At 36.6% G+C, this 27,909-nt stretch overlaps 1 protein-coding gene across 18 annotated transcripts in view; it reads left to right on the top strand.

Annotated features, from left to right (window-relative positions):
• Window positions 1-27,909, top strand: part of PATJ (PATJ crumbs cell polarity complex component) — a 345,994-nt gene that overhangs the window by 127,581 nt on the left and 190,504 nt on the right. For 17 of the 18 annotated variants that reach the window (XM_082453175.1, XM_082453166.1, XM_082453174.1 and 14 more), the window contains exons 24-27: window positions 86-263; window positions 11,065-11,175; window positions 16,070-16,147; window positions 25,197-25,296. In XM_082453175.1, the coding sequence (XP_082309301.1) occupies window positions 86-263; window positions 11,065-11,175; window positions 16,070-16,147; window positions 25,197-25,296 (467 nt within the window). The remainder of the gene's footprint in view (window positions 1-85; window positions 264-11,064; window positions 11,176-16,069; window positions 16,148-25,196; window positions 25,297-27,909) is intronic. The other variant, XM_082453160.1, reaches the window with a different exon arrangement.

Below are 27,909 nucleotides of genomic sequence, written 5' to 3'. Positions count from 1 at the left end.
CAAGGGTATGGTACACATTGAACACAGTGACAGTACAACAAATTACCTTGTTCATGAGTGAATTTTGTTTTTTTGTTTTTTACAGTGTTGAGATTTTTAGAGAACCGGATGTATCTCTTGGTATTAGTATTGTTGGTGGACAAACTGTGATAAAACGCCTGAAGAATGGAGAGGAGCTTAAGGGTATATTTATCAAACAAGTTTTGGAAGACAGTCCAGCAGGAAAAACAAATGCTCTTAAAACTGGAGATAAAATACTTGAGGTAAATAGTGTTAAAATTTTGTTTTTGTTTGAAATGTACTGTAAGACAGTAAAATGATCATTTAACCAGAAGTCCTTCCTTTATGTGTTGGGGTATATGTGTGTACAATTGGTGTATTTTATTCAGATGCTTTAGTTTGCATGTTTGCACAATTTTATGAGATTCTAAAGCGGAGCTGATAGCATATAAAATGATAAAACAAAAAGCCTCAGCTGACTGAAAAAACACAATTTGACAGAATGAGGCAGATGGTGGACATCATGCTTCTCCCACAGTCTTTAACAAACTCTGAATTGTATATGTCAGTGGGATAGCCGTGCTGTCCTCCCAGGGTCAAGACTGTATTGGGGGAGAGGTGAGTCCATCCTTTATACATGGCAGGCTTTGCAGAGTGGAGTTTTAAGGGCACATCAAGGCACTAAGAGGTCTGAATCTGATACATTTCTTTGCATTAGGTTTATTGGATGACATCATATTGAATATCTTTAATCCCAGAATCTGCTTGTTGATTCATGCTTTATGATGCTAAACATCAGCTGTGGTGTTTTAGCTCTGAAACAATGAAAAGAGCTCTGGAGATCATGGGTTGAAGTCTAGATTGTCCTGCTTGTTTTTTTCTTTGCTCTTGGACAAATTATGAAACCTATTTTATTTTCAGTTTCCAAATAAAATGGAAATGAGATTTCAAAATCCATAGAATCGTTGTGAGGATTAAATCAAAGAATTGTATAAAACTACTCTGTGCATACAAATTTGAGGTTATATTTATGTTTGTGAAATTAAAAAAAAACATTTTTAAACATATAGGGATATGGCAAAGAAGAAAATGATCAAAAATCCCTTCTCTTACGGCGTTTAAATGATAGCAGGGTAGATAGACAATGCACAAAATAAGTAATATATAGAATGTTAGATTGTTATAAGTAACTATGGAGAAAAATAACAGGGAGGAGGATAAGGAATGATGTGTGGTGACGGCAGTAGTTGCAATGAATAGATTTGTTATGGAAGATGATATTGTGACAAATATAAGACATGAGAGAGTGAGCAATATGGACACATGGGGGAAGAGGGCTCCAGACAGAGTGAACTGAAGTGTGAAAGCTCTGAGGTGGGAGCTTGCCTGGATGTGTTGAAGGAACAGAAAGAAATCCAGCACTGCTAATATCGGTAGAGTGAACAAGAGAGAGGGTGAAAGAGAAAAGGTCTGAGAGGTAATGGGAAGCCACATCATGTAGAGATTGGAAGCTTGTCTACTCTGAATGTATGAGAGTCCATTAGAGAATTCTGAATGCATACACATTTTTTAAAAGGATTATTCTGGCTTCTGGGGCAGGTGTGGTTTCTTTTACTTAGCATTTGCATGGTACACTGTTTTTTTTCTTTCCTTCATTTTCAGCCTTATTTGTGATTTTGTTTTAGTTGTATTTTAAGCAACATAATAACTGGATACTGCCTTTTAAAAATCTAAATTGATAATCTTCATCTAATAAATAAGAATCATTTATTGTTTATTTTGATTACTGACACATTTGAACTTAGAACAAAATACAAAAGACATTTAAAATTATATTTTTTTCTTTATATTTTGAAATAGTTATAGGTTCATAGGAAGTTGCAAACAAATGTACAAGGAAGTCCCACTTACCCTTCCCTCAGCCTCACCCAATGTTAACATCTTATACAACTATAGTTCAATAGCAAAATCAAAATACTGATATTGGCACAATTCATAGACCGTATTAAGATTTCACGATTATACGTGTACCATTTGTGTGTGTGTGTTTATAGCTCTACACAGTTTTATCATATGTATAGCCTTGCATAACCCACACATCAATCAGGAAACTCAATTGAATCATCACCACAAGACTCCCTTCTCTGACCCCTTTACAGCCACTCCTCTCCCATCCCCTCCACCCCCATCCCTAGCCTCTGGCCACCACTATTCTGTTTCTCCATGTTTATACTTATGTTATTTTACAAATTGTTACATAAATGGAATTATGCATTTTGTATCTTTCTTGAGATTGGTTTTCTTCACTCAGCGTAATTTCATTGAAGTTCATTCAGTTTCTTGTGTCTATCAATAGTTCATCCCTTTTTTAAAATTTATTTATTTTTAACATCTTTATTGGAGTATAATTGCTTTAAAATGGTGTGTTAGTTTCTGCTGTATGACAAAGAGAATCAGCTATATGTATACATATATCCCCATATCTCCTCCCTTGTGCGTATCCCTCCCACCATGCCTATCCCACCCCTCTAGGTGGTCACAAGCACCGAGCTGATCTCCCTGTGCTATGCGGCTGCTAGTATCATGTCATCTGCAAACAGTGACAGTTTTACTTCTTCTTTTCCAATTTGGATTCCTTTTATTTCTTTTCTTCTCTGATTGCTGTGGATAAAACTTCCAAATCTATGTTGCATAACAGTGGTGAGAGTGGGCACCATTGTCTTGTTCCTGATCTTAATGGAAATGGTTTCAGTTTTTAACCATTGAGAATGATGTTGGCTGTGGGTTTGTCATATATGGCCTTTATTATGTTGAGGTAAGTTCACTCTATGCCTACTTTCTGGAGGGTTTTTTTTTTATCATAAATGGGTGTTGAATTTTGTCGAAAGCTTTTTCTGCATCTATTGAGATGATCATATGGTTTTTATCCTTCAGTTTGTTAATATGGTGTATCACATTGATTGATTTTCATATATTGAAGAATCCTTGCATTCCTGGGATAAACCCCACTTGATCATGGTGTATGATCCTTTTAATGTGCTGTTGGATTCTGTTTGCTAGTATTTTGTTGAGGATTTTTGCATCTGTTCATCAGTGATACTGGCTTATATTTTTCTTGTTTTGTGACATCTTTGTCTAGTTTTGGTATCAGGGTGATGGTGGCCTCATAGGTTGAGTTTGGGAGTGTTCCTTCCTCTGCTATAGTTTGGAAGAGTTTGAGAAGGATAGGTGTTAGCTCTTCTCTAAATGTTTGATAGAATTCGGCTGTGAAGCCATCTGGTCCTGGGCTTTTGTTTTTTGGAAGATTTTTAATCACAGTTTCAGTTTCAGTGCTTGTGATTAGTCTGTTTGTATTTGCTATTTCTTCCTGGTTCAGTCTCGGAAGGTAGTACTTTCCTAAGAATTTGTACATTTCTTCCTGGTTGTCCAATAAGCATATAGTTGCTTGTAGTAATCGCTCATGATCCTTTGTATTTGTGTAGTGTCAGTTGTTATGTCTCCTTTTTCAGTTCTAATTCTATTGATGTGAGTCTTCTCCCTTTTTTTCTTGATGAGTCTGGCTAAAGGTTTATCAATTTTGTTTATCTTCTCAAAGAACCAGCTTTTAGTTTTATTGATCTTTGCTATCGTTTCCCTCATTTCTTTTTCATTTATTTCTGATCTGATCTTTATGATTTCTTCTAACTTTGGGGTTTTTTTGTTCTTCTTTCTCTCTCTAATTGCTTTAGGTGTAAGGTTAGGTTGTTTATTTGAGATGTTTCTTGTTTCTTGAGGTAGGATTGTATTGCTATAAACTTCCCTCTTAGAACTGCTTTTGCTGCTTCCCATAGGTTTTGGATGGTCATGTTTTCATTGTCATTTGTTTCTAGGTATTTTTTGATTTCCCCTTGGATTTCTTCAGTGATCCCTTGGTTATTTAGTAGTGTATTGTTTAGCCTCCATGTGTTTGTATTTTTTAGAGATTTTTTCCTGTAATTGATATCTACTCTCATAGCGTTGTGGTCCGAAAAGATACTTGATACGATTTCAATTTTCTTAAATTTACCAAGGCTTGATTGGTGGCCCAAGATATGGTCTATCCTGGAGAATGTTCCATGAGCACTTGAGAAGAAAGTGTATTCTGTTGTTTTTGGATGGAATGTCCTGTAAATATCAATTAAGTCCATGTTGTTTAATGTATCATTTAAAGCTTTTGTTTCCTTATTTATTTTCATTTTGGATGATCTGTCTATTGGTGAAAGTGGGGTGTTAAAGTCCCCTACTACGACTCTGTTACTGCTGATTTCCCCTTTTGTGGCTGTTAGCATTTGCCTTATGTATTGTGGTGCTCCTATGTTGGGTGCATAAATATTTACAGTTGTTATATCTTCTTCTTGGATTGATCCCTTGATCATTATGTAGTGTCCTTCTTTGTCTCTTGTAATAGTCTTTATCTTAAAGTCTATTTTGTCTGATATGAGAATTGCAGCTCCAGCTTTCTTTTGATTTCCATTTGCATGGAATATCTTTTTCCACCCCCTCACTTTCAGTCTATATGTGTCCCTAGGTCTGAAGTGGGTCTCTTGTAGACAGTATATATATGGGTCTTGTTTTTGTATCCTTTCAGCCAGTCTGTGCCTTTTGGTTAGAACATTTAATCCATTTACATTTAAGGCAGTTATCGATATGTATGTTCCTATTACCATTTTCTTAATTGTTTTGGGTTTGTTATTGTAGATCTTTTCCTTCTCTTGTGTTTCCTGCCTAGAGAAGTTCCTTCAGTGTTTGTTGTAAAGATCATTTGGTGGTGCTGAATTCTCGTAGTTTTTGCTTGTCTGTAAATATTTTAATTTCTCCATCAAATCTGAATGAGATCCTTGCTGGGTAGAGTAATCTTGGTTGTAGGTTTTTCCCTTTCATGACTTTAAATATGTCATGCCACTCCCTTCTGGCTTGGAGAGTTTCTGCTGAAAGATCAGCTGTTAACCTTACGGGGATTCCCTTGTATGTTATTTGTTGCCTTTCCCTTGCTGCTTTTAATATTTTTTCTTTGTATTTAATTTTTGATATTTTGATTAATATGTGTCTTGGCACGTTTCTCCTTGGATTTATTCTGTATGGGACTCTCTGTGCTTCCTGGACTTGACTGACGCTTTCCTTTCCCATATTAGAGAAATTTTCAACTATAATCTCTTCAAATATTTTCTTAGTTCCTTTTTTTTCTCTTCTTCTTCTGGGAGCCCTATAATTCGAATGTTGGTGAGAGTAATGTTGTCCCAGCGGTCTCCGAGACTGTCCTCAATTCTTTTCATTCTTTTTTCTTTATTCTGCTCTGCAGTAGTTATTTCCACTGTTTTATCTTCCAGGTCACGTATCCGTTCTTCTGCCTCAGTTATTCTGCTATTGATTCCTTCTAGATAATTTTTAATTTCATTTATTGTGTTGTTCATCATTGTTTGTTTGCTCTTTAGTTCTTCTAGGTCTTTGTTAAACGTTTCTTGTGTTTTCTCCATTCTGTTTCCAAGGTTTTGGATCATCTTTACTATCATTACTCTGAATTATTTTTCAGGTAGACTGCCTGTTTCCTCTTCATTTGTTTTGGTCCAGTGGGTTTTTACCTTGCTCCTTCATCTGCTGTGTGTTTCTCTGTCTTCTCATTTTTCTTAACTTACTGTGTTTGGGGTCTCCTTTTCGCAGGCTGCAGGTTTGTAATTCCCATTGTTTTTGGTGTTCTCACAGTGGATAAGGTTGGTTCAACGGGTTGTGTAGGCTTCCTGGTAGAGGGGACTGGTGCCTGTGTTCTGGTGGATGAGGCTGGATCTTGTCTTTTTGGTGGGCAGGACCGTGTCCGGTGGTGTGTTTTGTGTTGTCTGTGACCTTATTATGATTTTAGCTGCCTCTCTGCAAATGGGTGGGGTTGTGTTCCTGTCTTGCTAGTTGTTTGACATAGGGTGTCCAGCACTGTAGCTTGCTGGTCGTTGAGTGGAGCTCGGTCTTAGCATTGAGATGGAGATCTCTGGGAGCGCTTTCGCCGTTCGATATTATGTGGGGCCAGGAGGTCTCTGGTGAACCAATGTCCTGAACTCGGCTCTCCCACCTCAGAGGCTCCGGCCTGATACCTGGCCAGAGCACCAAGACCCTGTCAGCCACGTGGCTCAGAAGAAAAGTGAGGAAAAAAAAGAAAGAAAGAAAAGAAAAAGAAAATATAGTTATTAAAATTAAAATTATTAAAAATAAAAGAATTTAAAAGTAATTTAAAAAGAGAGATAAAAAGAGAGCAACCAAACCAAAAAGAAATCCACCAATGATAACAAGCGCTAAACACTGTACTAACAAAAAAAACCTGAAAAACAAAAAAATGGACAGACAGAACCCTAGGCAAATGGCAAAAGCAAAGCTATACAGACAAAATCACACAAAGAAGCATACACATACACACTCACAAAAAGAGAAAAAGGAAAAAAAAATATATATATATATATAAAAAAGGAAGAGAGCAACCCAATCAATAAAAGAAATCTACTATTGGTAATTAGCTCTAAATACTGAACCAAGATAAACATAAAACCAGAAACAAATTAGATGTAGAAAGCAAACCCTAAGTCTACAGTTGCTCCTAACGTCCACTGCCTCAATTTTGGGATGATTCGTTGTGTATTCAGATATTCCAGTGATGAAGGGTACGTCACGTTGATTGTGGAGATTTAGTCTGCTGCTCCTGAGGCTTCTGGGAGAATTTTCCCTTACCCTTCCTTGTTTGCACAGCTCCTGGGGTTCAGCTTTGGATTTGACCCCTCCTCTGTGTGTAGGTCACCTGAGGGCATCTGTTCCCTGCCCAGACAGGACGGGGTTAAAGTAGCAGTTGATTGGGGGGCTCTGGCTCACTCAGTTGGGGCAACAGAGGGGTACGGAATGCGGGACGAGCCTGCCATGGCAGAGGCCAAGGTGATGTTGCAACAGCCTGTGGCACTCCGTGTGTTCTACCTTGGATGTTGTCCCTGGATCACAGGACTCTGGCAGTGGTGGGCGGCACAGGCTCCCAGGAGGGGAGGTGTGGAGAGTGACCTGTGCTTGCACACAGGCTTCTTGGTGGCGGCAGCAGCAGCCTTAGCATCCCATGCTCATCTCTGGGGTCTGCGCTGATAGCCACAGCTCGTGCCCGTCTCTGGAGCTCGTTTAGGTGGTGCTCTGAATCCCGTCTCCTCGTGCACCCTGAAACGATAGTCTCTTGCCTCTTAAGCAGTTCCAGACTTTTTCCTGGGCTCCCTCCCGTCTAGCTGTGGTGCACTAGCCCCCTTCAGGCTGTCTTCTCGCAGCCAACTCCAGTCCTCTCCCTGGGATCTGACGCCCGAAACCCGAGCCTCAGCTCCCAACCCTCACCCGCCCTGGCGGGTGAGCAGACAAGCCTCTCGGGCTGGTGATTGCTGGTTGGCACTATTCCTCTGTGTAGGAATCTCTCTGCTTTGCCCTCTGCACCCCTGTTGGTGCGCTCTCCTCCTTGGCTCTGAAGCTTCCCCTCCGCCCAGCCCCCATATCCACCAGTGAAGGAGCTTCCTAGTGTGTGGAAACTTTTCCTCCTTCACAGCTCCTTCTCATTGGTGCAGGTCCCATCCCTATTCTTTTGTCTCTGTTTTTTCTTTTTTCTTTTGCCCTACCCAGGTACGCGGGGAGTTTCTTGCCTTTTGGGAAGTCTGAGGTCTTCTGCCAGCGTTCAGTAGGTGTTCTGTAAGAGTTGTTCCACATGTAGATGTAGTTTTGATGTATTTGTGGGGAGGAAGGTGATCTCCACATCTTACTCCTCTGCCATCTTGAAGGTGCCTCCTCGTTCATCCCTTTTTATGGGTGAGTAGTATTCCATGGCATGGAGGTACCACCGTTTAACCATTCAGCCACTGAAAGACACTTTGGTGGTTTCCAGTTCTTGGCTATTATGAATAAAGCTCCTATAAACATTTGTATACAAGTTTCTGAGTGAAAATAAGTCTTTGTCTCTCTGGGATAGATGCCCAAGAGTGTAATTGCTGGGTTGTATGTTAAGTTCCTTTTTAAGAAACAGTCAAACTATTTTCCAGAATGGCTGTACTATTTTGTATTTCCACCAGCAGTGTATGAGTGATTCAGTTTCTCTGCGTCCTCATCAACATTTGGTGTTGTCACTGTTTTTCATTTTAGCCATTCTTGATAGGTATATAGTGATATCACTGTTGTTTTAATTTGTGGTTCCCTAATGGCTAATGAGAAAGAACTTTTCATGTGCTTGATTACCATCCAGTACCCTCTTTGGTGAAATGTTTGCTTATGTATTTGCCTGTTTTCTAATTGGATTGTTTACTTTTTTAATCTTTTTGAATTTTGTTTCTTTTTCTCATCTTTCTCTGTTCTCAGTTGAATATAAAGTATTCTCTCATTTAATCGTCATCACTCATACACATACTAATAAGAACCCACTGTTTTATCTCATATTTAATAATTTATATTTCTTCAAATTCACAACAGCCCTGAAATGTTGCACTCTAATATATATTTTGTGAAGCATAATGAGTCATTTGTTTACTTTTTTCTATGAAAAGCATTACTTGTTTGTTTTGTTAGTGAAGTTTAATAATCATTTCTCTTTGTCTTGAAACAATTGCCTGAAAGGTTTAGGTCCATATAAAGAAGAGTTTTTTAAACTAGGAAGTTAGAATTTAATGTAATTTTTAGAAATGGGTCTTCATCTGTGTGAATGAACATACTCTTAAGTTATAATTTTAAAGCTGAGAAAAACTAAGATTATTTTTGTGTTGTAATATGACAGAATACTGTTTTTTTCCTAACTTCCCGACTTCGGTGATTCCCATTTAACAATGTGGAAATCTCTGTTAGGGAAACAAAAACTGATTATTACTAGAGGAGGAAGTAGTTCTCATACAGCCTCTACTTCTCTTACTGTTGAATATTTTGGGGATCAGGTTATTTGAAAGAAGCTTCATCAAACTGTTGTGACAGCTTTTATGTGTCACTTTAATTTTTGTCTGTATTTTTTTCATTTACTATTATTCGTATCCTTCCTCAACTCATATGGGAAAAGAGCTTTTACAGAGCATTAAAATCTTCATTGATACCTATTAGAATAAAAAGCCAAAGTTCTTGCCATGGCCTTTTGGATTTTGCATGAGGTGGCTTCAGCTGCCTCCCTGACCTCACCTCTTTCCGTTCTCTCCTCTTTCTCTGTACTTTAGACTCACCTGGCTTTAAACCCTTCTAACACACTGGGCTCCTATCTCCTACCTTAGGACCCTCGCTTCTCTGTCTCTCAGCTTCTGGCATGCTCACTTTCTTCCTCACTCTGCTCAGATTCAGTGACTTATCATCCTATCACTCCCTTGTATATACTTCCAACTCCTTTGATCCTCTTTCCTTTCACCAAACTTGCCTGGGAGAACCACATCCTAGTTAAGTGCAACTTTTTGCTTATTTCAGATCTCTAGCACGACTGGAGAAAATAACCACCCATGCTGTCTGGTCTCATTTTAAATTCATGACCACCCCCTCAAGTGGGTCTTTAATTCTGCCCTGTAGCCCTGTAATATTTCCCGAGTTGTTTCATTCTTCTACTTTCATAGGTAACTACTTCAAACCTCCTATACCTCCTGCTGCAGTCTTAATCTCTGTTTATGGTCCTTGTTTCTTATTTCATTGAGAAAATAGAAGCAGTCAAAAGAGAGTTTCCCCTTGCTCCCACTGCATACCAAAGCTTTTTTCTGACTGTATTTGTCACAGCAAATGAACTATTTGTGTTTCTTCTATCTAGAGCCAGTCTAACTTGTACAGTGGAAGTCATTCCCTCTTCACTGTCCAAGCATTTGCTTCCACAGTCATCACTCCTCTCTACCCTTCATTTTTCCTCTCCACTGCATCATTATTACTGTAATCTATCCCATCTTAAAAACAAAAACCAAACTTGATCCCACATCCCTCTTCACTTACATTCCTATTTCTTTGATCCCCTTATGGCAAAACAATATTCACAGGTTGTCGCTATCAACTGACTGTAAACCACCTCAACTTTTACCAAGGCTTCCTTACATTATCAGTTTCAAAAATTGGTTCTTGTAAATATGTTTGATAAATACAGAATGCTCTTTGAGATTATGGGCATGTTCACAAGTTATGTTCTCTCAGATTTATATAATAAGGAGATGTTTACACTTGCCCCAGTTTTTTAAATTAATTTTTATTGGAGTATAGTTGCTTTACAATGTTGGTTAGTTTCTTGGCTGTACAGCAAAGTGAATCAGTTATATGTATACATATATCCACTCTTTTTTAGATTTCCTTCCCATTTAGATCACCACAGAGCATTGAGTAGAGTTCCCTGTGCTATACAGTAGGTTCTCATTAGTTATCTATTTTATACATAGTAGTGTATATATGTCAGTCCCAATATCCCAATTCATCCAACCCCCCCCCCCCTTGGTAACTGTAAGTTTGTTCTCTACATCTGTGACTCTATTTCTGCTTTGCAAGTAAGTTCATCTCTACCATTTTTCTAGATTCCACATACTCAAATTTGTTGAACACAGAACTCTTTCAGAAAGAACCTATGGGTGTTTTCATACTTCTTTTTTGATATAATTTGAGAAGTGTTCAGCTTCTCAACTGTGATAATGGGCAATTTGCTTAAAATGTCATTCTTCTCAGTTTACTTGAGAGAAGGTGAGTCCAGAGAGAGCCCCAACCCCTGCCCTCACTCAGAATTGTGTACTGTGATAGTGGCAGAGGTGACATTACAAGCTCAGAAGCTTTTTAAGGTTCTGTTACTGACTGAGCTGCCTATTTTGGATAATTATATTTAACCAGGGCCATTGTTATTAAGATATTTACCTTATTTACTTTTCTTGAAGGTGAAACATTAATATCCTTAAACATAATCTCCTAAAACAGCAAAGCTTTTTTTGGTCAATCTTATTTTTTTCTGGGTTTGGTATAATTCATTCGACTCTGGCTGTTCTCATAACTAGATAATACGCATGAACTTTGAATTAACCTATCCACAAGATCTGCTGCCCTTCTAATTGAAATAAATTGCTTCTGTGTTTTTAGGTGTCTGGAGTAGATTTGCAGAATGCCTCTCACAGAGAAGCAGTTGAGGCCATTAAGAATGCAGGAAACCCCGTGGTGTTTGTTGTTCAGAGCTTGTCATCCACTCCAAGAGTAAGCTTTAGTTTATATTTTCAAAAACTTAAAAAATATTCTCTATATCTGTGGACCAAGCTTTTGTCTCCAAGTATTTTTCAATATATTTTTACTGTTATTCTACTATTACTTAACGGAAGCATTAACTTCATTAAAATTTAGTTATTAACCTCAATTTTCCCTTTTTTCCTCTGATTTTGATTTCCTGGTCAAATTTGAGTTATTCCAGTGTGCAGTGGAGTCTAACAGACCCATTTTTGATTCCTTGATTCCCTATTTACCAGTTTTGCTAATTTGGAGGCAAGTTACCTAACCTTTCTGAACCAGTTACTTTATTTATAAAATACTTTGAATACAGAGTAGGTCAGGGTTAAAAACATTCCAGAGGGACCACCAAATGGTCGGTTTTTTACAGGCATGGAAAAAATTCAAACGTGTTGCATTGTTGCACGTTCTCTTGGAGATTCTGAATTCGCAAAGAGCAGTATTTAATCATAGAACTTTTTTTCTGTAATAAATTACTTGTTTGGTATGGAATTAGAACTCTGATACACAGATGTTAGTGGCAGGATGTGTATTTTGTATTGCAATATGCAGCCCCGTAAGCCCTGTACCTGGAAGCAATGTTTATTTTTCTTTATTTTATAATGGAAGACAGCTGTTCAAAACATAGACACTTCTGAACAGTAGAAAAACTGCATATTTTTTAAAAATTTGCTTTTCAATTCTCTAATGCAGTGCTTTTCAACCTTTTTTTATGTCAAGGAATACAGAAAATAATATTTGTATAGCAAACTGTGTAAACAGATGTCTGGCTGTCCCAAGGGCGAAGGCATCAACATGCTATTTCAGCACGCTTGTAGCCTGCCTGCACACAGTGGGCTGCAGCCTCACCCCACCTGGGCAGCTCTGCTGTGGTGCACGGCAGCACAGTCCCTTCCAGTCTTAGTGCTCCGTTTACACCATCAAGACTAAATTGAGAGAGGTAAACTGAATAAGGTCTTCACATTTTTTTTTTTAATATTTTATTTATTTATTTATTTTTTGGCTGTGTTGGGTCTTCGTTTCTGTGCCAGGGCTTTCTCTAGTTGCGGCAAGTGGGGGCCACTCTTCATCGCGGTGCGCGGGCCTCTCACTATCATGGCCTCTCTTGCTGCGGAGCACAGGCTCCAGACGCGCAGGCTCAGTAGTTGTGGCTCACGGGCCTAGTCGCTCCGCGGCATGTGGGATCTTCCCAGACCAGGGCTCGAACCCGTGTCCCCTGCATTATTAGCAGGCAGATTCTCAACCACTGCGCCACCAGGGAAGCCCAAGGTCTTCACATTTTTATACAATTTGAAATTCTAGATTTATTGGAATCCACCTTTTAACTCTTTTAATATTGAGAAAGTCGTTGAGGCCATCACTTTTATTTCTGGAAACTGAATTCTGTAGGAAAATTGGCCAGATTATTCCCTGCCAAATGACACTTCCAGAGAAACAGTTTTGAGCGAGAATGAGCCAATCAGATTATACATTTATGTGGCCACTTGCAAATGCCCCGCTGAAAAATATTCAAAGCATTTTAATAGGTTATAAAGTCAGCCAAAATAGCCAAGATTTTAACCAGCCTTTGTTGGTGAACTGAGGTCGAAATTTTCATTTGGATGACATAAACAGTACAGTTTCTTTCAACTGTTCAAAAAAAGGGAAAATGTCCTCAGCATCGCCCCATGTTCAAGTTAATTAACCCTCAGGCAGCATCACAGACTGTTACATTGTGCATTGGGTTCATCAAGCATTGAACTCTCTGTGATGCTAGCCAAGGGATGGCGATGATATTAATGTCCATGATTTGTTCCTTTTTTTTTTTTTTTTAAGCACAAAGTTATTCCAGTTGAATAAGGAAATGAAAGGAATCAAGTTTCAAATCTTTGCCAAATTGTGCTCTCTTCGGCTTACTTATTCTTGCAAGTTATATTGGTCATCACAGGAATAGAAAATATAGCCAAATTCTTCATCATTTTTGATCAGTTTACATTAAACTTTGAGACTTTCTTCAAAACCCCCAAATAAGTCATTTCCATCAAGACTCTGTGTCTAAACATGCCTTGGTTACATGGAAATTCTCATCAACACCATGAATTGAGCAGTGGTGTTTATATTTGTACCTTTTTTTTGAGTTGTATTTTATTTTTTTATATTTGTGCTTTTAGCAGGTGGTTTAGGAGGATCAACAACACATTACTTTTTTAAGCTTTTCCTCCTGAATTTCTCAACTATTTTTTCAGCCTGCTAGAAAGAAATGTATGTATCCGCTTAGATTTACTTGGTAAATGCTTATTTGAGAGCAAAACTCATGATTTATACTGTACACCTCTATAGAAAGTTTTTATGCCAAGGTAACTTTTTCCAGTTAAAATTGCATTTCACAGTAGCATTAGGGGTTTTTTTTATATATTAAAAAACCAACCCTTTTGAAATTGGCATCATGCCTTCAGTTCATTAAATTTATTATCATGTGTTGTTTTATTTTTTCCTGTATTCCATTTGTATTTCCCTAATATCATTGTTTCATAATGGCACCTAAATTTTTTGGACACGTGTACCTTTTGTGTATTAGTCATATAGAAATATATTTTTTACTTTCATAAGAAACATGTGCTGTCCTACTTTTCTTAAAGATGTAGTCTTTTTGGTGGGCCTTTTGTCTTCCAAATTTTGCTAATGATATGCATACAGAAAGATATTTCTCTACTCTTTGAAAAGCAAACAATGTAAACTTTGTGAATGGCAGCTAACATTTTGTCCCATCACGAAGCTTCTGCCATTCAGTTTCAGCTGGTTTTTTCAGAGGAGAAAGTAGGTCCAGTGTAGGCAGATATTATAACTTTCTAGAGAGACAAAATATTTGTTTTAAAATTCTATTTATTTATTTATTTATTTATTTATTTATTTATTTATTTATTTATTTATTTATCTGTGGCTGCGTTGGGTCTTCGTTGCTGCACGTGGGCTTGCTCTAGTTGCTGCGAGCGGGGGCTACTCATCGTTGTGGTGCGTGGGCTTCTCATTGCATTGGCTTCTCTTGTTGCGGAGCACAGGCTCTAGGCGCGTGGGCTTCAGTAGTTGTGGCTCGTGGGCTCTAGAGTGCAGGCTCAGTAGTTGTGGCACACAGGCTTAGTTGCTCCACAGCATGTGAGATCTTCCCAGACCAGGGCTCGAACCCGTGTCCCCTGCATTGGCAGGCGGATTCTTAACCACTGCACCACCAGGGAAGCTCCTGGTTTAAAATTCTTTAGGACAAGAAACATATACCTGTAGACCCACTAGTTTTTGAACTCTGACTTAGGTTGTTGTATATATTAAATAGAGAACTTCCCTGGTGGTCCAGTGGCTAAGACTCCGCTCTCCCGGTGCAGGGGGCCCAGGTTCGATCCCTGGTCGGGAAACTAGATCTGTCTTGCTGCAACTAAAGGAGTCCGCATGCCACAACTAAAGATCCCGCATGCTGCATAGAAGATCCCGTGTGCCGCAACTAAGACCTGGCGCAGCCAAATAAATATTAAAAATAAATAAAGAAAGAAAGAAATATTAAGTACAGTGTCTATTCACATAGGAAGCACCAAAAACATTTTGCTGTGTCACTACTATTGTTTTTTACCTAAGTGAAACATTTCTGAGACCTTCTCATTTATTCCAAAATTAATTTCCTTAGACTCTAAGTTAAAAGTAAAGAAGAATTAATCTTAAATTGCCTTTATTTTTTATTTTTTTAAAAGATTTATTTTTTGATGTGGACCATATTTAAAGTCTTTATTGAATTTGTTACAATATTGCTTCTGTTTTTTGTTTTGATTTTTTGGCCATGAAGCATGTTGGATCTTAGCTCCCTGACCAGGGACTGAACCCGCACCCCCTGCATTGGAAGGTCAAGTCTTAACCACTGGACTGCCAGGGAAGTCCCTTAAATTGCCTTTAGAGAGAAGTGTTTTTTTGGTTTTGTTTTTTAAATTATCCCTAGGCAGGAAGTTCCTTTAATTTTCTGAGAAAAGATATTTATTTTTCCTTTTAATTTGCATGTCTATCATCAGATTTCATGCCAACATTATTTGTGTTAGCTATTTAAGGATCCTTTTAAAAAAATCACTAACGGTTTTGTATTTTCCTAAGATGTTTTATAGATGGTTTTACAAAAAGAAATGAGTCAAAAAGTAATCTATGATGTTGGCACCATTAAGAATTAAAATTATTTCTATGAAATTGAACTGTTTGACTCATTTATAAACATTTATTCAACACTACTATGTATTAGGCTTTTTCTGAGCAACAGGGTTATAGTGATAAATAACACTAAATTCCCGCTCTCATTGACCTTTCATCCAGGAGTGTAAATAGCTTTGTAATTTATTTATATGCTAGCAGTGATAGTGAAATATTTATTGAATGTGCACAGCGTGCTAGATATCATACTTGAACTGGGGTACAATGATGAATAAGGTAGATCTATGAAATAAATGTTGCATTCAGCGTTCTAGGAATTAACTTTGCTTACCCTTAAAAGTGTATTTTGCAAAATGAGATGTTTGGATGACAGTAAGTATGGTGATCTTCTTAGTCTTCATCTTCACTTTCTGGATCTACACAAGCCTGTGAATTTATTGCCCCTTGATGCTACACACACACACACACACACACACACACACACACGCACGCACACACACACACGCACGCACATTTTGGGTTTTATAGCTTGTTAGATTTCCCAAGTTGTATTGTTTGCCTTGAATTGTACTTCTCGTGTCTTTACTTTTTAGGTGAAGTTAGAGAGTTAAGTAGGATTTTAATTGTTTTAAAAAAAAATTAAAGCCACGTAATGATTGTGACATTTAAATGTTTTCCTTCTCCCCCTTCCTTGTTTTTGTGGTGGTAGGTCATTCCTAGTGCACATAACAAGGCCAAAAAAATCACTAATAACCAGGACCAAGACACCCAAGAAGAAAAAGAAAAGGTAACCGAACCTCGCAAGCTTTTAAAAAATGTTTTTGGTTTCTTTTTGCATATCTGAGCTGCAATTAATAAGTGGTTTTTTGATGAATATCAGGATAGAAGTACTGTAGTTATAATATTTCCCTTCTGTGAACATGACTGATTCTGGCCTGGATGAAGGCCTAGTGGAGTATAGGTGTAAAAATGTCATGACGCACCAATCAGCCATCATCATTGTTCTCTGTCTTTCCTGTTCAGCTGGGCTGGTTGTCTGTCCATTCCCAGAAAGTTTCTTGGACTTTGATCTTGCTGCTCCCTCAGCCTGGAAGTCCATTTTCCACATTTCTCTTCCTTTTCATTCTCGAAGGAGCAGGTCAAAGGTCATCTCTCCTGAGAAAACGTTTCTTACTGTCAATGAGAGTTAATCCTCCACTCCTGTTTCCCCACCTCTATTCTAGTAGAATTAGTTGATATAAAATTTATGTTAGGATATGGTGTCAGGTAGGATGGATTTTCATTTTTCCCCATAAAGATAAATAATTATCCCACTCTTTTAAATAGGCCCTCCTTTGCACCACAACCTCTGTCATATCTCAGGTTATCAGGGGAAGATTGTTTCTGAGCTTTCTCTTTGTTCCATTTGTTTATCCCGGCACAAATGCTGCCCTACCTAAATTATTAAAGCCTAATAATAAATCTTGTTTTCTAGTAGAGCAATCTCCTTTACATATTTCTTTTTTCTTTAGAAGTGTATTACCTATTTGTGTCCTTTTTCTTTTCCATATAAATTTTGTAATTAGCTTGTCAAATTCTACCAAAAAATCTCTTTGGCAATTTTGATTGGAGTTGTGTCAGATCTATAAATTGTAAAGAATTTACATCTTTATGATATTGAGCCTTCTTAACCATACTCTGGTATGTCTTTCTATTTATTAAATTCCTCTTTTATTTCTTACAATTAATTGTTATCATTTTCTTCAGAAAGGCATTGTAAATCTTTGGTTTATTCCTAGAAATCCTTATATTTTGTGTTGCTTTTAAATATTTTTAAATCGCATTTTCTGTTGCTAGTATGTAGATATGAAATTGAGTTTTATATATTTTGTGACATCTTATAACATTATTCTCTTATTCTTTTATAAAATAATCCGGTTCAGGACACTGGGAAAACCAAAATGCTGAAATAAAAAAGTTAAAATCTCTCATAAACCCACCACCTAAAGATAAACTTATTAAATATTTTATGTAGAAGCTTTTAGTGTCTTGATGTATGCTTTTAGTGTCTTGGTGTATGTACTTCACACATATATATATATATATATACACATATATATATATGTATATATATATATATATGATTTTTAATAAGAATATGAATCCCAGATTCTAGTACTATGTCTGTAGATTTTCATTTCTGAATTTTCTATATGGGTAATAATAACCACTTTGGATTAAAGCAGTTTTCTTCTTCCCTTTCCAGTATTTTTTCCCTTGTTTTATTATATCTGCTAAGACCTCTGTGGTGTTTAATGGAAGTAATAAGAGCTAACATTCTTATTGTGTTACCTCCTGATAGTTAAGAAATTGCTTTCAATATTTAACCATTGAATATGGTGTGTGCTGTAAGATTTTGTAGATTATCCTTTGGTTACGGAAGTATTCCCTTTCATTCTTATTTTGCTAAGAATTTTTATCATGAATGGCATTGACATTGAATTTTATCAAATGAATTATCTACATTCACTGAAATAATTTGTATGTGATTTTTTTTCTCCTTGAATTCCTTAATGTGGTGAATTATATTAATAGATTCTGTAATGTTAAACCAATCTTAAATTAATTTGGTCATGATCTATTTTGCCTGTTTGCTAGTATTATTTCTTCTAGAATTTTTACATCTGTGATTTTGAACGAGTTTGGCCTGTAATTTTCCATTTATGTACTATTCTGTCTGGTTTTGGTTATAGAAGACTACTAAAATGAATAGTAGGAGTACTTCTTCTTTTCATTTCTCTGAGAGTTTGTGTAAAATAGTAATTATCCATGCCTTAAATGTTTGGTCAGATTAGCTTATGAAGCCATCAAGGGCCTGTGTTATTGAGCTATTCAGATTTTCTGTTCCTTTTAGAGTCCGTTTTGATTACTGACTCTTTTCTAGGAATATTGATGTCACCTAATTTTTGCATTTGTTGGTATAAAGTTGTTTATTCTCTTAACGTGTATTATCTGTGTTCTCTTCGAAGTAGTTCTTTTTCATTATGAATATAGTTTATTTTTTATTAATCTTGAAAGTAATTTTTCATTTAATTCCTCATTTTGAAGAATTAAGTTTTCAGCTGTTAGTCTTCTCTGTTTTATCTTTATTCTGCTTAGTTAATTTTGTTCTCATTTTTATGTTGTCTTATTTGGGTTTATTTCCTTCCCCCCACCTAATAATCTTTAGATAGTTGTAGAATAATTTTTAACCATTCTTTTTTTCTAAAATAGTCATTTCAGACCATAAATTTCCTTTTAAGGTCCTCTATTTCTAGATCCCAAGATATTAAGTTTGTTTAGTACTAAGTTTTTTTTTTTAATCTTCCAGATGATGTATTTTTTACCCAGGTTTATTTTAAAATGTATTTTTAATTTCCCTACAAATATGTTTAAAAACTTATTGCTGTTTTTTCCTAACATATTTCAGTTATAACCAGAGATTTGTTTTATATAATATCTTTTATATTGGTTGAGACGTTTTTATGCCTAGCACATAGTTATTGTAAATGTATAATTGTGATTTAAAAGAATAACTATTATCTAGTTATTGGTTACAGGTTTTTATACAAAGTTATCAGGGCAAACTAATTAACTGAGTTATTCAGATATTCTATATTCGTAATGATTTTTTGGTCAGAGTAACTTAACAGTCTTCCATTTTGATGGTTAAATTAATCATCTTGTAGTTTTTCAGTTGTTATTTTACATTTTTTTCATGTAGTTTTTCATTTGTTATTTTACATTTTTTTTCAAGTTAATTTATTGGGTGTCTACAAGTTAAAAAATTTTATATCCTCATAGGGATATAATTGATCTTTTTATTAATATGTGGCATTATTAAGAAATGCCTTAATATCTGTTTCATCCAATATCTCTGAAACTAGGCCAGCTTTCTTTTCGTATTTGCCTGGTATTTTGTCTTGGATATTTTTGAGCCACACACGGAATGAATTTAGGTCTCCCGTCTAGTGAGTCTGGGCTTATAATGAATTCTCAGGGGACACCTTTTTTCTTTTCTTTCTTTTCTTTTTTTTGGTTTTCTTCCATCTCAAGCTAAGGCCAAGGCCAGGAAATATTCCTACTGTCTTCTACAATCAAGACTTTGGTTTGTTTGATTTGTTTATTTGCTTTTAACTTCACCCGTTGCAGGTTTCACCCCATTAAAGAAAAAAAAAAGCTATGATTGAATTGAACACCTGGGAACACTTTATTTACAGAAATGTGCATGGAGGCCAATCAAGACCCCTTGAAGATTTGGGGAGAGGGTTCTTGAAAAGGATTGAATTGGTTACCAAATTATAGAACTGTCGGTTTTATCCTGGTTGGCCACCTTCTTTGAGTTCAGATCTTAATCACAAACATTATATTCAGATTAACAGTAGCATACCACTGGGTGTTCAGGATTCTGTGGTTTGATTTTGGCAACCGCTAATAAACATAGACAATATGTAGATTCTAATAATGACCATGGTTATTGTTTGCAGAAGTGTTATGTACAGATTGCAAATCATTACTTGCAGAATACTTCAACCTTTTGGAGGTACAGGCTTTATTTGTAGGAATTGGGGTTTAGGAGGGTGATATCTTTAGCCCTACTTCCCACCTTGTTTGACCTCAAATAGAAACTATGGACTAATTAAATTCCTAGCTTTTACTAGATAAAAATGAGTAGATACTGCATGATTATATTTATATAAATGTCTAGAAAATACAACCTGTAGCGACAAAAAGGAGATCAGTGGTTCAGGAGAACAGGGTGCCAGGGGAAGGGGTGGGAAAGAGGGTGATTAAAAAGAGTCACAAAGAAACTTTTGGGTGTGATGGTTATATGTTCATTGTATTGACTGTGGTAGTGGATTCTAATTGTATACTTTAAAATCTGTGCAATTTTTTTATGTCAGTTATACTTCAGTATACTGCAGTGAAGCTATTAAATACAAACAAAAATTCCCTGTTTTTCTGGAGCTTGCATTTTAGTAGGGCAAAGCAAACAATATAGAATTCAGTGACTGCTAACTTTAAAGCAATCTGGGGACAAGACCTGAAGACCCACAAAATATGGCATATGAAAGGGACTGGAATATAAGCTCCATGAGGGCAGTGAGATAATCTATTTCATAATTACTCTATCCGCATTGCCCAGAACACTACTGGGCACCTAATAGGCACACAATACATATTTAATGAATGAATAAAGAATCCTAAAAACAGAACAGAACAAAATCTCTGGCTTTAGGTCACTAGGGATTGGCACATGCCCTCTGAGGATTTACCTTCTGATTTGGAATTTATGGTTGTTTCTGGCCTTAGTTACAGAAACATATTTTTGAATTTTTATCTGTTTTTTTTAAAGAAGCGTTTCTCAGAATATTTAGTCTGTCCTATTATTGGAACTGTGTTGATTCATATGTTGATTCAAATATCTGAACATTCGTCAAATGTTTATTGGAAACCTATAGTGTGCCAGTTACTATGCTACAGTCAGTGGATATAACATCAAAAAGGAAACAGACAACGGATCAGTCTGTGGGGACACAGACAATAAACACATAGATGAACAAACTGGTTACTAATTTAATTACTTTGGGGAATAAGGTAATTTGATTAAGGAATATTCCGCATAAGATTTCAAGAAGAAAAAGATAAATGTATGATTCTTATCAACTTTGACCTGTTCCATTAAACCAAATTGAATTTCCATACATAGCAAGGATATTTGCATTCAAATTTTAAAAATCCAGTAAGAACCTGGTAATACCAAAAGTCAGTGTAAGTCTATCCAGCTGAGTTCCTTGGTATAGAGAAGAACTAATCACTAAGTTGACATGGCAATAGTTAACATTGCAACCATAAACCCCAAATCAGAAGGTCAAGTAGAGCACAGGAAAGTGGCACTTGCCCAGAGAGCATGTGCCAATCCCTGGTGACCTAAAGCCAGAGGTGTTTGTTTTGTTTTTAGGATTCTTTATTCATTCAGTAAATATGTATCGTGTGTCTGTTAGGTTCCAGGCAGTGTTCTGGGTCTCACAGGTAGATGATACTTAACCAAGTAAGTGAATTCTTTGGAGAATTCAGAGGTGATTACTGCCCCCAAAGCACTCGCACTTGTGAGTTAATTGATCATACCAGAATCTACATCTCCATTACAGGATGATGTTTCAGTGATTACAGGATGTACTTTACTATATTATTCTTCTCTGGAATTCTATCTTGTGCACCAAGCATTATTCTACATCCTGGAATGACAGAGCACCTTCACTCCAAGAGGTGCATAGATGAATGTGACATATAGTGAAATAAACAGAAGTATAATTGGTATGACAGAAATATGCCCAGGGTGCTAGGGGAGAACAGGCAGGGAGACTTTCCCAAAGTAGGGAGGTCAGGTGATGACTAAACTATTTCTTTAACAATTATTATTGATAGAAGTAACTCCTTTTATGCATTTTTTTCCATCAGTGATATTCCATATTGTGCTAGTCTTTAGAATTGGCTGATAATACTCAGGTTAACGTGCAAACATTTGTGATACACACACACACACACACAAACATGCACAGCATGTAGACATGTGGGCATCATGCAACATTAGTATAAATATTTTTATTGTCTTATATATTTTTGTTTTATATTCCACACCAATAAGATCAAGGAGATCAGGAAGAAGGTATAGGTGTTTCCAATGAAAATTACCAAATCTCTTTGACTTTGTGAATCTAGATTCTTATATAAAAATGCTTCTGAGTTAGTGGTTTCTGTGAAAAGAGATTTTATTTAAAGGCTGGCACATCTAAAGTAATATAAGTTATAGTTTCACTATTTTCTGGAAAACTCTGGGAATATTAGATTTAAATAATGCTTATTAGTCTCTATAACCAATCAGAAAGAGATTCTTTAAAACAGGGGTCCCCAACCCCTGGGCCGCGGACCGCTACCGGTCCTCAGCCTGTTAGGAACCAGGCCATGTAGCAGGAGGTGAGTGGTGGGCAAGCGAGCGAAGTTTCATCTGCTGCTCTCTATCACTCCCCATTGCTCTCATTACTGCCTGAACCATTCCCCACGGCCCCCCGCCCCGCCCCGCCCCCCCGCAGTCTGTGAAAAAATTGTCTTCCACGAAACCGGTCCCTGGTGCCAAAAAGGTTGGGGACCGCTGCTTTAAGAGACTAAGTTTTTAATACCCCCTGAAGGTAGGAAAATATTTCATGCTCACCATAAGGTAGGAGCTTTTCTCCATTTCAGATACACAGAACACTTTCGGCTTCCATCCTACAACTTTAGCCATGTGTCAAATGTAGACACAGAAATGTAAAAACTCTGGTCTGTGTGACAAAAAACTGTTCTTTCCAATGGAACCAAGACGTGTTCTTGTACAAAAGCACAACCAGGCAAACAGAAAGACTAATAAATAAATATGTTTGCTGTTGTCTTTCAATCAGGAGAGAATAGGTGCTTATAGAACAATATATAATAGGTCCTCATCATCCCAACAAATATTAATTGCCAGATCATAAAGCCAAACTTCATTGGTCGCTTCTACTAATGGTGAATAACTTACAGCCAAAGTACAAATCAGAACCAAACTTAGCTTAGTATCAGAAACAAAAACAAAGAATTGGAAATTAAAAAATGGAGAAACAGTCAAAAAGGCAAAGTTCTGTTGCCTCTGGGGATTTACTGTCGGAACCAGGAAATCATGTGTATGAGTTTAAACAGCTCATGGATTGTGTATCTCAGACATCACAGTTTCATTGGTTCTGGAAGATGAGTCTACCAAGACTGACAAGTATAATGTAAGAAAAAATAAAAACATGCTCTATGAAATTGTGCAGAATGTGCAGGTGCCAGGTGTTTATTTAAATCACTAACAAAAGAACCAATAAGGTGGTTAGCCTAGTTCAGAGAGAATTGGAGAGAGTATTTATAATTGCTGAAAGAAAGAATGTTTAAGTAAGATTCAAATTTAGATGCAAAACTGGTTAACATCTTACAGGGCAATGCAAGTGTAATAATTTGCTAAAGTAATGTACATTTCTACCAGACAAAGCTAACATGCGGTGCTCTTGAACAAGAACGATTTATGTCATTGTCATTTTTCTAAAAGTTAGTATGTCGGGGAACCTAAACAACATGAGCGACAACCAGTTATTTACTCGTTCAGCAGATAGTTAAGAGCTCTCTTCTCAGAGCTGAGGATGCCATACAGTCTCTGTTGTTCTCTGCCCTCATGGAGGTGCTGTTCATCTGGCCCTCCCTGTGCATACCCTGCTCCAGCCTTTGTTGCCACAGGGAGAGCCTGGACCTGCCTACACCCTTCTCCCATGTGTGGTAGAAAGATGCCCGGGTATCTGGCAACCCAAATTCATACCGTAGGGGGCCCAGAATATGCTTATCCTACGTTTTTTCTGAGGGTGTTGGTAGAAGTTAAATAAATCAGTTGCATAAAAATTTCCCCTGAAATATATTTTTTAAAGTGCTATTAAAGAGAATTTGTATCTCTTAATACTATTTTAAAAGCTGGCTGTCCTTGTTCTGAGCATTGTCTTTCACTTAGAATGACCTGGTTCTGAGGAAAAGATTTGCTGAAAATTCGTTTGCCTTTATTATTCTTCATTTAACTCACTTTTAAGTTTTTTCAAACAAGAATTAAAGAGACACCATGATCACATTTCTGAATTCTTTTGTTGCTTAACAAGTACTTTGTATTTGGCATCTTCTCTTCCTTCATCATTCTTGCATTTTATTGATTTTTGGCTTTTCTATAAATGTACAAAGTACTGTTTTGGTTAGACATTATCTTAAATAAATTTGGGTGTGTGTTTTTCTTTATGGATAGCAAATAGTGTTTTCTATTTTGGAGGAATTTATTACATGCCTGCTTTCTGTAATGGGCCAGTCATTGCCCATTTACTGAAGCGTATCCTGCCATTAGTGGCTTTGTCCTATAAAGCATAATTGATTGTACTTTATTGAAATCCTGTAGCAAAGCAAATCTTAATCTGGTTATTTTGGCCTTTGTGGAGTGCTTGTGTGTATCGGCTCTCATTCCTTCCAGCAGCTTGGATCTCTCCATAGTTTGGCATGTTTTATTTTTCCCAGCGTTCAAGAAAATGTCAACATTCTGTGAAGGTAATCTGATCATAAAGTCTACTTTAATTAAGCCTATTTGAACCAAATATTGATGTGCTGTTATCGTTTGGTGTGTAAATTTAAAGAATACTTATACAGAAATATAAAAAGTATTCATCATAAAGCTTTCTTTTTCTTTTTTAAAACATTAAAATGTGTGTTGACTCTTTATAAATTGTAGATGAATACCTCTTCGGTTAGAAAATCTTGGTATTTCAAGTAGTTTTTAAAGAATGAAATCTGTACCTTCTACAATTGAATAAGAAGTTTAAATAATTGTAGGATTAACACATTGGGTAGTTATTACATTTAGACTGATTTTTGAAATGTTTTTCATTTGAGTTATTCGGTCAGAAACAAAGAAAACTAAGCCTCAGCAGTGTAAAGAAAGTACATATAATTGACTTTCTCACTGGAGAAAGGAATTCATTCTTCTGGGTAGGTTAACAGTCTTAAAAACTGTGCTTTTGAATTTCTGTTTTCTGCATTGGTGTGTTTACATCACAGAGTCACTTTTACATAATAACATAAACATAAGAGAATGAATTGTATTTATTTTTCAATCCTAGTGATGTGATGGAAGTTGGATAGAGTCAAAATATTTACAGATTATTTTTTTATCCTGTTTGTCATTGAGGAAGAGGTTATACAAAGACAATTAACCCTTCTCTCAAATTTTGCATCTTCAGAGGCGAGGAACTGCTCCACCTCCAATGAAACTGCCGCCTCCTTATAAAGCTCCATCTGATGACAGTGATGAAATGGAAGAAGAATATGCATTTACCAACAGTGAGTTCCTTTTCATTATTTGGGGTGGATGCAGAATTTATTAAAGTATGCTTTAATGATTGTTGTAAATTGTCAGATACAGTGGTATAGCTTCTTAGAAAATGTGCATGAACATATCTTGCTGAAAAAGAAAGTTTACATCTCCAAAACTTCTGTGACTTTATTTTCCTAAGTTTTTGTCTTTGACACTAATATAACAGAGTGAGGATCAAAGGCAGCTGGGTGGTAAACTTTTATCTACATTCCCTCCTAGTCTTACTATTTGGTTATAATTACACAAATGCCAAGAAGTCCTTGAAATTGGAGTTTCACCCATAATAATCAGAGTTGAATGTAGATTTTAGGCCTTGATTACGTGCCCTACTCAAATGGATGGTGATATTGCCAATGCAAAATTACAGAGGGCCAACGAAGTCATAATTTTTCCTTTAGACGTCATTTCATGACGTCCTTTTGCATTAGTTGTATCAAATATACATTCACACATATATTTAATGGAGGCTTTATTTAAAAGAATTTACATATCTTTTATGTATGTAAAGTATATGTAGTTTAGATCTGATTGCTGTTGTGTATGGAATTTATTTTGGGGGTGATGAAAATGTTCTAAAATTAGATTGTGATGATGGTTGCACAATTTGTGACTATACTGAAACCTACAGGATTATACATTTGAATGGGTGAATTTCATGGGTTTTTTTTTGAAATTTACATATTTTAAAATAATATTTTTCCTTCTATTATATAGAAAAGGAGTTTGATACAGAAATTGAAAGAGTTAAAATTCTGGCTCCAGTACTTCCTAGTGTGTGATCTTAAGCATGCCCTCTTCTATGAAAATAATGGTACCTACTTCAAAGGGGTTGTGATGAAGATTAAAATAAGGCGATAAGGACTTTAGCCTGGCGTATTGTGAATCTTCAACAAGTATTATAAAGTTGACTATAACTTTATGTTTTTCTAAATATAATGATATATAAATGAAATATAAAAATAAATATAACTATATAACAATTAAGTTGACTTTATAAAAACTTGGTTTGTACTTTGTGATTTTACAGAACGCTTTCTCATGCATTTTCATTTATTCAACAATCTCTGTTGAAAACCAACTGCTTTTCACTAACAGTGCTAAGTGAGTCTTCTGTGAGATAAATGAAACATAGCTCCTTTTTTTCTCTGTGGTCATAAAGGTACTGCAGTGCCTTGGTTCTCAACCTCTTTGGAAGAGCAACACATGATAGATACGATTGATATATGTGTGCGTTTGTGTAATGTAATCCCTTGTTTTGATATAGTTATTAGGGCAGCTGCAGCAGAGTGGAGATGGCTTGTTGATTATTCATAATTTCTGGGATACTAGAATGCCCATATTTGCATGATGGTTAGGAAACCTCGATTAAGCATGTGACTAAGATTACATTCTAATCCTAGCTCTACCACTTAGTTGTGAATTCATAGAAAGGTTTCTTAACCTCTTCAAGGCTCACACTTTCCTATCGATATGGAGGAGAGGGGATGTCTTATAATAATCTGCCTCACAGGATTGCTATGAGCATTAGAGGAAAAAGCATTTAAGGAACTTAGTATAAGGACTGTGATACCTAGTAAACACTCTGGTTTACCATGTGCCGGGTCTTCATATGTGTTAATAACTCTCTCAACATAATAACTTTGTGAGGTCTCTAAATGTACCAATAAAGAAACAGGCTCAGAGAAATTAAGGAATATGTCAAAAATTACACAGCTAATAAATAGTGGACATGGAGTTTAGATCCAGGCACTCTGACTCCAGAGCTGGTATCGTCTATCATCTACTCTTCCCATTACTTAAAACATTACTATCCCAGAAATAGGAACAAAGTGACTTGGGGTTATCTAGTGAATATTACTTTGATACCATTAGATAGACAGAGCAGTTCCCCAGAGTTCCAAGACCATGTGTACATGTGTGTTCACAGCACATATTCACAGAGTTAGAGGGGTTCAGGAAGGGCAATGATTTACACTGAAAGCTGATACAGTAAGTCCCCTACATACAAGTGAGTTCCATCCTGAGAGCACATTCGTAAGTCCAATTTGTTCGTAAGTCCAACAAAGTTAGCCTAGGTACCCAACTAACACAATCAGCTTATATAGTACTGTACTGTAATAGGTTTATAATACTATTCACACAAATAATACGTAAAAAACAAACACAAAAAATAAACATTTTTAATCTTATAGTACAGTACCTTGAAGAGTACAGTAGTACAGTACAACAGCTGGCATACAGGGGCTGGCATCGAGTGAACAGGCAAGAAGAGTTACTGACTGGAGGAGGGAGAGGAGGTGGGAGATGGTAGAGCTGAAGGATCGTCAGCAATAGCAGACAGAGGGCAAGCTGCAATTTCACTCACGCCTGATGTTGACGGCACAGGTTCTGGTTCCTTGCTGGATTCAATTCTATCTAACCTCTTGAAAAAAGATCCAGTGATGTCTGGGTAGTAAGTCTTTTTTTCTCGTCATAGATGACACAGTAGCACTGGATTGCATTCTGAACGGCTGCTGCAGCCTTCGTGTACCATTCTACATTCGGGTCCTGTGCCTCAAAAACTAACAGTGCCTCCTCCA

The sequence above is a fragment of the Balaenoptera physalus genome, assembly GCF_965194825.1.
Source record: "Balaenoptera physalus genome assembly, chromosome: 1".
In the NCBI taxonomy this organism is placed as follows: Eukaryota; Metazoa; Chordata; class Mammalia; order Artiodactyla; family Balaenopteridae; genus Balaenoptera; species Balaenoptera physalus.
Note: the sequence above shows the minus strand (reverse complement) of the source record. Positions and strands in the feature narration are given on the sequence as shown.